The 13,025-nt window shown below is 35.2% G+C and overlaps 1 protein-coding gene across 1 annotated transcript in view; it reads left to right on the forward strand.

The window, feature by feature from the left end:
* prom (prominin) overlaps positions 1 to 11,877 on the forward strand; it is a 107,749-nt gene extending 95,872 nt beyond the window's left edge. Inside the window, exons 14-17 of the mRNA XM_017903605.1 lie at positions 2,451 to 2,750; positions 11,334 to 11,492; positions 11,584 to 11,717; positions 11,799 to 11,877. Of these exons, the coding sequence (XP_017759094.1) occupies positions 2,451 to 2,750; positions 11,334 to 11,492; positions 11,584 to 11,717; positions 11,799 to 11,877 (672 nt within the window). The remainder of the gene's footprint in view (positions 1 to 2,450; positions 2,751 to 11,333; positions 11,493 to 11,583; positions 11,718 to 11,798) is intronic.
* Positions 11,878 to 13,025: the final 1,148 nt, after the last annotated feature.

The raw sequence follows: 13,025 nt of genomic DNA on the forward strand, positions 1-13,025 counted from the left end.
AAACACTTTATTCCAATGTACTCGTGTAAAGAACAGCATTATCCGTCACACATTGCAGTGCCGTATCATATACACGTAATTCGCGTTGAACTCTGCCGTACCGAGAAACAGCCCCGCGTAAAGTTCCGCCGTGTCTAAGAGGTTAAAAGACTAAACTAGTATCTATGTATGATTACGCAACCGACCGACACTCTCACGTTCACTCTCACTAAAAACTCCGTAAAGGGCTGGTCCTAAGACAGCCCTTGCACCCGTATTTAAACCTAACAGTCTCTCTTCTTTCACACACAAGCTTTCTTTCTCAATCACTCATTATTCGGATTATGGGTAAAAAGAAATAACTATCGTTCTTTATAATTATCTTTATTCTATTCTTAGGAAGGTATATCTTCTGTATTCTGAGTGTATGCACGCAGAGACAAAACTAGAGTAATGAAAAAGGGTATGCAATTGCAGCTCGTCCTGGACCTCTAATTCTTATCTATAGCGTGAAGTAAACACTTGACGCGTTCCCGAAACCTCTTCGACGTACAGTTCAAAGACATATCTATTTCTCACAAGAGATTGATTTTTGTAAATACGTTAAGACGTATCTTATTTTCACCACTGATAAACATCCTGTCCATACAATCCTTGCACACGGTCACTCGTCCTTCTATGTGCGCTCCAAAATATCACCCTCAATCTTCGATCCGAACTCGAAGCCCCTGTTTATTATCCACCAGCCAAATAGGCAGAAGTGTTCCCTTGTACTCACTCTCAAACCCTAGCATCCTAAATATATATTAAAATTATCTATATAAATAGAGGTATAAATTTGATAATGTATGATGAATAATGAAAGAATAATGACATTAATTTATTACAGCCCTGAAAGAATGTTAAGAGCGTTTGGGATATAGAATGAAAGTCACCACGTGCAAGAGGATCGAATGTAAGGGTTGTTTATGACAGTGGCGAATCCGATGAACGAGTGAAAGATTACGAATGCGTCCTGTGTTTGAAGGACATGGCTCACCGAGGTCGCGTGAAAAATGCATGGCCAATGCATGAACAAGAAAGAAAGCCTGAATGTGAAAGAAGGCAGAACGCAAGGTTTAAATAAGGATGCAAGGGTAAGGGCGAGGCAATCTTTCAGTTTCAGTTTAGAGTTTCAGTTTCCAGTTTGAAGTCAGATTTTAAGATTAGCAGTTTGAAATCAGTATTGAAAGTCAGTTGAAATCAGAAGTTTTAGAGGTCGGTCGTAAGAGAGCTGTTAGAACCTTTATTAATTTCTTTCCGGTTTTTTTACAAAAAGCTTTATTTGTTATCTGTTAAATGTTGCCTTCCTATCATATTTAACACAAACTATAATATGAACGACATTCAGCGATGTCAGAAAGTGAACCAAGTGTTTCGGAATATGTTTTTTACGTAATGATCTCAACTTACTGTGAGTACTTTGTATGTTTCTTAATTTATGTCACGTAGATTTTGTCTTATTTCTTCGATTCAATTTAATTGTGGTCCTTGCACAAGTATATTTGAAAAAAACTCATTGTTTACTGATATATGGAATGTTATATTATTATGCTATTTTTAGTTTCAACCTTTGTAATCGTAGAAATTAGAGAATATACCCAAATTATCAAACAATTACGTTGTTTCTTAACTTTCATCAGTAAGTGTGTATATGTATATATGTACGTTATAGTGGTTACATAATGGAAAGGAAAGAGATGGGAATATATACTTTTCATTTTCAAGGAAAACGCGCAACGTTTATAAAGTTAATAAAATAAAATATAAAAGTCGCTTCGATAAAAGATTAAAAAGATAGTTTACAACTCTGACATGTTTAAAAATCTAAAAATGAGGAAAGAAATAAAGAAACAACAGAAAATTAATAGTTTTAGAAATATTTTTTCGAGAAATTATGATGTTTTTTATAAAATTGACTGTAAATTTTCTATCTAACAAAAATCTTTTCAGAAACGATGGGACAGCGTGGTACATGAAATTCGGAACAATTACATTTTCTCCTTCAATTATAAATTCTTTAATACGGTAGTGCGCAGACCACTGATGGTCCATGAGAAAATTTTGGTAGTCTGCAGAGAAATGATAGTAGAAATGATTAATAAGCATTTAAGCTTTTGTAAGTTATTCAGTTATATAATTAATGAAGCATTTTCAATTTTCCTATATTACATAGAAAATTGAATTTCGTATTAATAATATGAAAGTTTTCTAATTATTGTTTCACAAATATATTTTTCTTTTTAAAAAGATTCGGGAAAAAGAAAAGATTCGGTGGTCCGCAAGATTAAAAATTACGAATCTTGTATTTAGTCCGTCAAGTCCGAAAAGTTGTCGACCGCTGTTCTAAAATACTGTATACCTTTTTTTCTTTGAAATACGATTACCATTTTCAACATTTCAAAATGTTACGATTGTTTATTTGTTATTAGATCCAAGGAAAAATTCTGAATAAAGATTTAGAAGCCCTGTCGGATCAATTGGATAAGGTTACCCAACAAATGAGTGATAGATTAACAGCTAGAAGCTTGGAAACTATAGTAATAAACATGCAAGATTTAACTTCGAGACGAGTACAACCTTTAATGAAACAGCAAGACACGTTATTATATAAACTTGCTGCATTGGATTTACAAATTCAGCCACTACAACGACAGATAAACGAATCGCTTGCTCGTTTGAAAACTATTCAATATTACATTGATAATCAAGGGGATAAAATTGCTCAGTTGGTACGTATTATTTGATTTATCGACATTGATCGCTTCAATTGCAAAAGTAACGATAAAATGTAGTTCTAGGTCAAAATAGGTAACATTAATGTAAAAAGTGTATTGCACATAATAGAGGAGTTCTTTGAAAGAAAGACCTATCTAGACCTAGCCGATATCGTGTTTCTAGATACATATTCGAATATGAAACATTTTTTGTTTATAAAATCGCGATAGTTATAAAAAGCCATAAACTTTATCTTTAGTGTAGGATAAAATGACGTAAAAAGGACCGATCTATATTTATTTCATTTTTTGGTATTAGGGTTTGGCTATACAGGATGTTCCACGGATTGTTAGGCAGGTACTTTCAAGTACTTGCGATAATCTGACAAAAAATTATTTTTAATCCACGTTACTGTCTTTTCTGTATTCCATACAATTTTGAAAAAGAAATTTTAAAAAAATTTCTTTTTTTTTAAACTTTGAAGATCAAATTCGTTTTTTCAAATGATACTTTATATTTTTGACCTAATACTGTTATAGCCTTTATCTATCCGAATTCAACGACCTAGCACATCATGACCTTCGCATGATTTTGAAGGCAAAGAAATGAAAATTGAAACAAAAAATGACAATCAGCATGAATTAGTGTAGGAGATTTTATAATAAAGAGTTGTTTTGCTGCCAGGTAACTGTTTTATTTGCGCTGTATGCTGGTAGGAGAATGCGTCAAAAACGTATCCTGAGCTTTGGTCCAGACATCCCAGCTTGGCTTCTAAGAATCCCCATCTGTGGTTGTTGTCCTTGGACTTGAGCGATGTCTTCTTAGAACTCCAACGAAGGGCTTTCTCCCGCCGGAAGACAATGAGCAGCGGTGAAAGTTGCCCACATTATTATCACCCATTTATGTCGATTGTCATATTTTCTTGTAATTATCATTCCTTTGCCTTAAAGATCGGCTAAATATAGGCTACGATAATAGATAGATAGATAGATTTATTTATTTCAGCTTATACTGCTAAGAAATGGACTCGATTTTACATTAAGTCTATCTTGTATCTCTCTTTCACTGTTCATCTCGTTCATAGAAGACCTATATATATTCATACATACACATGTGCCCTGCGTGTGCAAACGTTCATATATACATACATACCCATACATACCCACCCGTACCTCTATACATCTACATATTTTATACAGTATAATATAATATAATATATGATAACGTAATATGACTTAATCTAGCATGGTATAATATAACTATTTTATTTATATCTTACATTTCTTTGGTTTTTCTTCATTGCCATTGATTTTCATATATTTATACTATTTATTTATTTATTGTCCTTTCATCTAGCCTGTTCTTATTTCTCTACCTGTATAGTCACTCCGTGTTCACTCTTTCTCACTCCTCACTCCTCCATACATGCATTCTTCTTCCTATATACATTCGTTCTTTCCCTTTTATCCTCTTATTGCACTTTCCTATTATCGTTACTTTATATAATGTTATTCAGTTATTAAGCTTTTTTCTTTTCTTTTCCTATCTAATACTTTACACCATTCTGTAACTTCCTCTGTGTATACCTCTGATATTATTTTTTGTATGCTGAAGCCTACTCTGTTTAATTCTTTGCATTCTTTAACCATGTGTCATAATGTACCAGCCTTTTCTTTGCATAATATGCATTTCCTCCTCTCTTCAGTTTCCCAATATTTGTTGTCATCTTCCATGTTTCCGCATCTGACTTTTCCTTTTATTTTTTGCATCATCTTTTTCTCTTCAATCTGTAGATATGTTGGTAATTGTATATGGGGTTCTATTTCTTTATACCTCTTGTTATATCTTGATTGTTGGGTTTTCTCGTGTAGGATTTGTCTATCTATTTCAATTCTTCTTTCCTTTAGTATGTCTTTACCTTTGCTCCTCTCCTCTTTAACTCTTCCCATCCTTCTTGACTGAACACACATTCATTAATACATTTCATCCTTTGTTTTACCCACCCTGTTTTTATTTGGCCTTTTGTTACTTCTTCCACACACTTTTTTAATAGTATCTTTTTGACATCTGTTTCGTTCTTTTCCCCAAATCTTGCCGCTCGGTTTATTGTATCAATGTGTACTTTATTCCTTAATGTTTCCTTTCGTACTATATAGTTTGGCGTCCATCTATCCAATCCGAGGCACCACTTTATATATTTAGTTTGGACTTTTTCCACCTCTTCCCATTCTTTTCAACCCCACATCTCTACACCGTAACTCATTACACTTGCGACTAATTTATCATATAGCCACATTCGCTTCCTAAAATTATCCCTAAATAATCTTTCGCCTAGTCCCTATACTTGTTTTGCCGCTAGCATGCCTTCTCTCTTTGATCAGATTGTTTATATGATCGTTATTATTTCCGTTTTTGTTGAGAGTATAGCCTAAGTATGTAAATTTATCTACTTCTTCTATTCCTTTGTTTCCCCAGCACCATTTTCTGTCCTTTTTCCTTCCTCTACCTTCCTTAAATACCATCATCTTTAATTTTTCCCAACTCGGTATTAGCTTCTTTTCCTTTAGGTAGCATTTTACTACCGTCGTCATCTCCTTTAGGGCCTCCTCACTTTTTGCAACTAATACTACATCGTCCGCATAGGCTAGACTACATGTCCTATTGCCTCCTATTTCTACACCTCCAATGCCCATTTTCCTCAGTTAGTCTTCCATCCGCTGTATATATGGCAAACAACATTAAGCTCAGAGGGCAACCTTGCCGTACGCCTTCCGTTAACCAGAACTCTTTACTATTACCTCCTTTTGCATACACCTCCACTCTTACTTCCTCGTATATCCCCACTATTTTTCTATCAATCCTTTTCTTATTCATCTTTTTTCCATGTCATGCCACAGCTTTTCCCTGTTTACTGAATCAAATGCTGCCTTGAGGTCCATAAAAAAGGTGTATATTTCGTCGCCTGTTTTCGATCTCTCCTTTTCTACGATGTGCTGGAGGATATATATGTTATCTATTGTACTCCTTTTTTTTTCTGAAGCATGTCTGTATTTCTGGGAGCATTTCCTTACTCTCAATTTCGTCCGTCAATCTTTTGTTTAAAATTGCGGCATAGATTTTGTAACCCGAATTCAGTAGCGTAATTCCTCGGTAATTCGAAGTTACCTCCGTATATCCTTTTTTATATAGCGGATATATTATTCCTTTTTCCCAGCCCCTTGAATGTCTTCTCCTTGCCAAATTCTTTGTATTATCTCTATTAATTTGTCTCTAACTATTCCCGTACTATACATTCATGTTTCGTTTGGGATCTGTCTTTACCTTTACCTGTGTTTTTGTGTTTTTAAGTTTCGTATTTGCTCGGCTATTTCTTCCACTTTTACTTCCTCTTCTGTATCCTTTTCGACGTGTTTTTTTCTCATTGCGGTTTTTCTTTCTTCTGAACCACCTAACAAGTCCATAAAATGTGTTTTCCATCTTCCTATTGGTGCATCGTTCCCTATCCTTACCCTTTTTTTCCTCTACTTATTTATTATTTTCCATGCTTCCGTGTCCGATCTTATTGGCTTTACTTCTGCCGTTCATTTTTCCGCTACCTCTAACCTTTTCTTTTTCCATAATTCTCTATGACACTCTCTACTTCTTATATAGCTTTCTCTGTTTGTTTTCCCTGCTCTAAACCTTTTGTACATTCTGTTAATCCTTCTTTTACTTCTTACACATTCTAGATCAAACCATGTTGAATCATTCCTTCTCCCCTGTTTTCGCACTTCCTTCTTCGTCATGCAACTATCTACTGCTTTCTTCAGTTCCTCCCACATTTCATTTATTCCATTTTTCTCTAGCTTCACTTTTTCTATCCTCCTTCTATATTGTTCTATTGCTTCCGTATTTCACATTATGATTTTCCTCTTTTCCCTCTCTTTTTCTTTTGCTGGCTCTTCGCTGTACCATAGCTTTGTTATAAGTGGTAGATGGTCGGATTCCGTTCTATTTCCTATTTCAAAGTCTTTGATGTTATTCCATGCTTGGGTGTTCGTGAATACATAGTCGATTATCGTGGCTCCTCTGCCTCCGATGAATATAAACTCGCCTTCTTCATTCCCTGCTGTGTTTCCATTCCGTGTGTGCCATCCGTTTTCCTTCACCATTTTCCATAGTTTCTTACCATCTTCATTTATAATATCATCTTTCGATTTCCTTTCACATAAGTTCCCTTCCCATTCTACTCTTTCTCCCTTTCTTCCTATCCTCGTATCGAAGTCACCGATTACAACCAAATTTGTATCACATCCCGGATCTTCTCCCAATCGTTGCAAGTAATTGTTCACTTCGTCTGATCCTGGCTTCCTATATACTATTTTAAAAATCCATCCTTCCTGTCCTATCTTAATTTTCCTTTCTACCATACCGGGGTCTCTATTATTTTATCTGTTTTGTTTCCATTTCTCTTTTATTCCCGTGATTATGCCTCCACTTGCTCTTCCCTTCTTGTCTCTTCTGCAGGTCGGTTCACAGTGCCAGTTAAATCCTTTCGGTAGTGTCCTCTTTACTTTTGTCCATTCTCTTTCTTCTATCCATGTTTCTACTAAACCTATTACATCGTATCGAGATAGGTCTTCCTATACCTCTTTCGGCTTTCCTTTTATTACTGCTATATTCCATACTATACATTTTACATGTTTCTTTCTCCGTCTTTCCTAAATTTCCTGATCCCTTTAAAAATCCTTCTTATCCTTTCGGTTCCAGTCTTCCCACTTTATCCACTCTCCTTCTACCCAGATCTTTTGATATCCTGCCTTCGCCGCTCACTTCCATTCTTATCCTCCTCACTTCTGTTGCAATCTCCGTTTGTACTTCTCTTTCCATGTAGGTGAGATCCTGCTCTATGTAAATACTTTCTCTGCCTAATTTCTTTTTCTTTCTCATGATGTTTTGTTTATTTTCTCTCCTTTCCCTATCTTCTTTACCCAGAGTAACTCGCACTCGACTTCTACTTTCTCTCGTACAGGATGTTCCATCTCCCTTTTGACATCTTGTTCCTTTAGTTCCAATCCTTTTACTATAATATTGGTTTTCTTTTCCCATTTCTCTTGCCTCTGTACGTATTCCTTTAGAAATCTCATATCTTTGTCGTTGCTTTCTCCTTTCCTCTTTTCGTTCTTGTTTCCTATTTCAGCCATTATTTTTGTACACTTCTTCTTTACTTCTTCTTTTAGGTGTGCTTTTAGACTTTCCCTTTCTTTCCTCCGTTCTTCCTTTTCTTTCTTAGCTTCTTTCTCCAATCTATGTATATCCTCTTTTACTTGAGATATTTCTTCTTTGTCTCGTTCAAGTAATTCTTTCTTTAATTCTTTTATCTCATCCCTCATTGTTCTGTTTTCCTCTATCAGTTCCTTGACTGCTTTTACCAGTTCACTTATTATATCATTCCCTTGTTCTTTTTCTTCGTAATTATTATAGTCATCTTCTTGATCCTGGTCCCGTTCTACATATACCTCTGTCATTTCCTGCTTTTCCTCATCCTTCTTCCGTTTCGTCTCTCTTAGTAACATTCCCATATCCCTGCTTCCTTTTTCTTGTTTTTCACTTATGCCTATTGCTTTTGGTGGTCTTCCTTTTTAATTCACACCTCCTTCTAAGATACCTGACTTATCGGCCGAGTTCATGGCTCCCTCTACTATATACCTGTAAGATTCCTAACCTCTACTCCTTTCCGTCTAACTTATATCTCTAAATGCTCTTATACTTATTCCCTGCCCTTTGTCCTATTTTCTCAAATCATCTGTTAACCTTTCCGCATTTTTTCATCACCTTCTTTCGCCGTTACGATCACAAAAATTCTCAATTATTACAATTCCTCTCCCACCTTGAAAAATCCTGCCCAATGATCCTTGAGACACTCTGCATACGAAAAGGGGGTTTGGGGAGTGTCCAGAAAGATTGCAACTAAACTGAGACCACGTGTTACCGAGGTCAAATAAAAGGAAAAAGTTCATATAAACTTATGGCGTCCGAAAAGGCTTTATTGAAAAGATATAAGCGTTCAAATATATATACATATATGTAGGATTTCTGGCTAGATTAATCCTATGCAGACCGAGATCTGCGCGTCTAATAAACAACAACTCCTTTTTAATAACAAAACAGGTTTATTTAATTAACCCTTAGAGCGCTATGGACGCATATATGCGTCCGACGAAAGTTACCAGCAGGGAAGGTGGACGCATATATGCGTTGTTCAATTTTTTCGGTCTTCCATTTATAGTATTACATGTAACTTTACGCGAGACAAATATATCTGTGTTTCTTAGCATCGGCAGTAAAAAAAGACAAATAATGGAACAAATAATATACGCGAGGATGGGTTTATTCCTTTGTATATCTGTTGTGAGTATCATTAGTAACGTATTAACAATATAGTATACGTATAACAATATTAACGATATAAAAAAGTTTATCATACACAAATAAACTATTAATTTTTGTTTAGTTTTTGTTCCCTATTTTTATGTTAAGTTATATTGTAAATTATATTGATTCTAATAGATAATTGATGGTTGAAGATAACGTTCTTTTATTATCTAACCTGCTGCAAAAGAATTACAATAATCACTTGTTAGTTGCGCCCTGAACAGTTAATCAACGAAGCTCGCACGAGCGAAAAGTATTCCGTCCACAGCGATCGTAAGCGCTAAGCACGCACAGTCCCTCTGGAGCGTTTCGGCAGAGAGTCGTCCGCGCTCTAAGGGTTAACGTATTACATTAAGTTCCTCTTAATTCTAACTCTCAGACACACGATCCTCTATTCACTACGTCTTGACCACACACAATCTGCCTCGTCCGCGCCCTTGCACCCTTACTCAAAGTCAAAACTCTCTCTTTTCATACACACGCTTTCCCCTCTCAATCACTCGACCCAGTCATAAATATCTCATCCGTTCTCATACGCTCCAGATATCGTCCTGAACATCTAATTGTAAGTCGAAGCCGACGTCGCTGTTTATTATTCCCTTGCTAGAGTCTTACGCTGCTCGCAACCCCCACATATATATTACTTTTTGTGACACTTATAAGAAATGTTCGAATATTCCATTTGTATTGGATATAATAATAAATGCATTTTGAATATATGTCCAAAGTTGATCTGTTTCTATCGGATTTTTATAAACTAATATTTTTGCATGACGCCATAAGTGATACGACCGATCAAACGTTGAAGGAATTGTCTATTAAGAAATTCACGTACATTCCGTTGAAAATATGGCGGAGCACCATCATGTTGAAACGAGATTTGGTAGCGTGTTTCCAATGAAACGTGATGCAACATATGGTGAAGATTATTTTGCAGAAATTGTAAATAAGATTGAGCCGTTAATCTGCATGACATTCTATAAGAGTCTATCAATTTGTCGCCTACAATCTCCGTCCACACATTTATAGAAAATTGATGCTGTACATGAGTTTTTTCATCGCGCCACATGTGACTGTTACGAAAATTCAATACACCGTGTTTCGTAAACGAAACTTCATCGGTAAATAGTATCATATTACATATTACATATTACATATTACATATTACATTGGATTCAATAATCGTTTCTGTAACATCCATTGGCAAAATACTACTCAATTTGATCCATCGTTAAAATGTAATTCTTGAACTTTTTGAAAATGAAATGCATGAAATCAGTTTCTATGTAACACATTCCAAACTGCTGATTTAGACATCACAAATGGCACTTATACGTCGAACATTACTTGTGGGTTTATTTGTCACAATTTGACAAATTTCCTATGGTGATATTCCTTGAAACTTCCAAACTCTCTTAATCGCCGATCGCTATTGTCAAAGGTCTTTGACAATATCGTCAAAAGTTCCTAACGCTTAGAAACTTTTCCGCGTAGCTTATCGCTACTGCACGTTCATTACATCGTGCTTCACTATACGCAAGATGTATATCGCATAATTAAAAAGTGAAATCGAAAGGAAAATGTGTATGGTACAATGCCAAAAACAGATTTTATTCTGTCTTCAGCCTACAGAAATAACGCGTATCTATTCCTTATTTTATCAGGAGGAATATCGAGTATGCGCAAACGGTTTCAGACACCGAAAACGAATGAAACGAAAGAAAGAGAATGAAATGAACATCAAACCCGGAAATTGATTAAACGCGAGAAAAGAATATTGAAATAATGTAACTTTAATACACGGAATACATGCTTCTATTCGTCTCTCTCCGACACCGAACGACTCACGCTTGTGCCGGTCACAATCTATTTTCACGAAAATTCTTCAAAGCTTCTTCACTCAGGTCTCTCCCTGTGTCGTCGAAGATCCTGTTTTTATGCCCTTTGCAAAGCTCGATGACGTGCTTTTATTGATCGTTAATTAGCATTCGCCGATTCGCGATTTCTTTCCCCGGGATAGCATCTTACAGTATTGTACGACTAAATGTCTATTAGACGGTAGAACGACAGATACTATATGATCTATCGATGTCTATCTTATGCCTAAATATGATTATACGATATTTTGTGACTGTTTAACGAATTGTTGCACAAATGTAATAATTATTATACTTTATGCGCAGAAAACAAAGATTTACATAGATCGACTAGCTAATTACCTTGACCAATGGAGATTTCACGTATTATCCGAAATGGGCAACGGAGCTGCAAAATGCCGACCACTTTGGGATGTCATAGAAGGAATTAAGCTTTTACTGTGTAATCATTTTTTAGGTAATTTGGTACGTAAGTAATTATATAAGCGAAAAATTTTATAAAAATGTTTAAAAATATAGTTTAGTTAACATTTTAAACTCACTTTGTACTTTTCAGAGTGGATACTGGTTTGCCACGTTTTTGTGCATAGTTATTATGATAGCAAGTACGCCAACTGCGCACATTTTGTCTCTCGTGTATAAAAAGTTCCCAACTGTTATAAAAGATACTAGCCTCTTATCTACGGAATCGTAAGTCCAATTTTTCATTAAATGTCATTAGTAGCCATTCTTAATCATTTATAATACCACCTATTGTTTACGTTATCGTAGATACATATACAGACTGTCTCGTTTAAGTCAAACATCTAAATTATTTGTGGTATCGTTGAAGATAATAAACAACGAATAAGAGAAATTTAACCGATTTTAATGATTCGATGATATATCATTGGCTTGCATCTGTTGATGATAAAAAACAAAGTTGTCTCAAATATTATTCCAAGCAACTGATATATACCATTCCTTCTTTTCTCCTTAACGTAAATTTTTACGATGCGATATTGTAATCAACATGTTAAATCGAATTTCCTAATCTTCTAACCTTGAAATAAAAGTCTGAAGGAAACAGTAGAGATATTGAACCATTCATCGATTTTTGGGTACAATTTGTTTTGCAATTTATTGTCGACGAATAAACGTTGTACAAGAAAACAAAATATTTCGATTGAATACAATTTATTGAATAAATATGAACTATTATGTCAAACTACCGTATTAATTGATCGGGAATTCATTACCTGGAACGAAGAAATCCGGTTATATCGACAGATTATTTTCTTTCATTTTCCACAATGTAACGGTATTACAACTAAAAAGGAAGCTTATGCACTTAAAAATTGTAAATAATCGGCAGCAAATTCAGAAATAATCTTGTTATAAAAAATGCATAAAAGGAACGGGGAACAGTTATAATTTTCAGATTTATACTAGAAAATATATTTAGTCTTCGATTACACTGATTTTGATTACACAAGTAAAGAAAATCAGTTCAGCTCTAGCTGTCAAAGGGTTAGGACGTGTGTCGTTTTCCCTAGTGCCTTCGGTGTCCTTTGTTTCAACAGCAAGACAGTGCGAGCATGCGTGTGTAAGCGGAAGAGAGCGAGTGGGTACGCTACAAGCAGAACAGCCAGCAGGCTGCGACTTGCTTAGAGACTCCTGCATATATTATAACACAATGTTTACAGTGGGAAACGGACCTGAAAGTGCAATCTACAATTTATCTTACCAATCAGTACAATGTTACACTATGCGGAATAGTCAAGATTTACAACCTCAATCCCTCCAGACACTATGTACCACCAAACTCTTAAATAATAATTATATAGTGTCATCACAAAATAGCGATAATGTTAATGCGGAATTAACTCTCCAAAACTATTTGTTAACTCAAAATACGCATCATTCTCAACAGATATTGCAGCAAAAGACTAACAAAGTACCGCAAATGGAATTTACAATACCCTCTAGCGATGAAGAAACTATGGCAGTGAATGCAGG

The sequence above is a fragment of the Eufriesea mexicana genome, unplaced genomic scaffold, assembly GCF_001483705.2.
Source record: "Eufriesea mexicana isolate 0111107269 unplaced genomic scaffold, ASM148370v2 scaffold2438, whole genome shotgun sequence".
Classification (NCBI taxonomy): domain Eukaryota; kingdom Metazoa; phylum Arthropoda; class Insecta; order Hymenoptera; family Apidae; genus Eufriesea; species Eufriesea mexicana.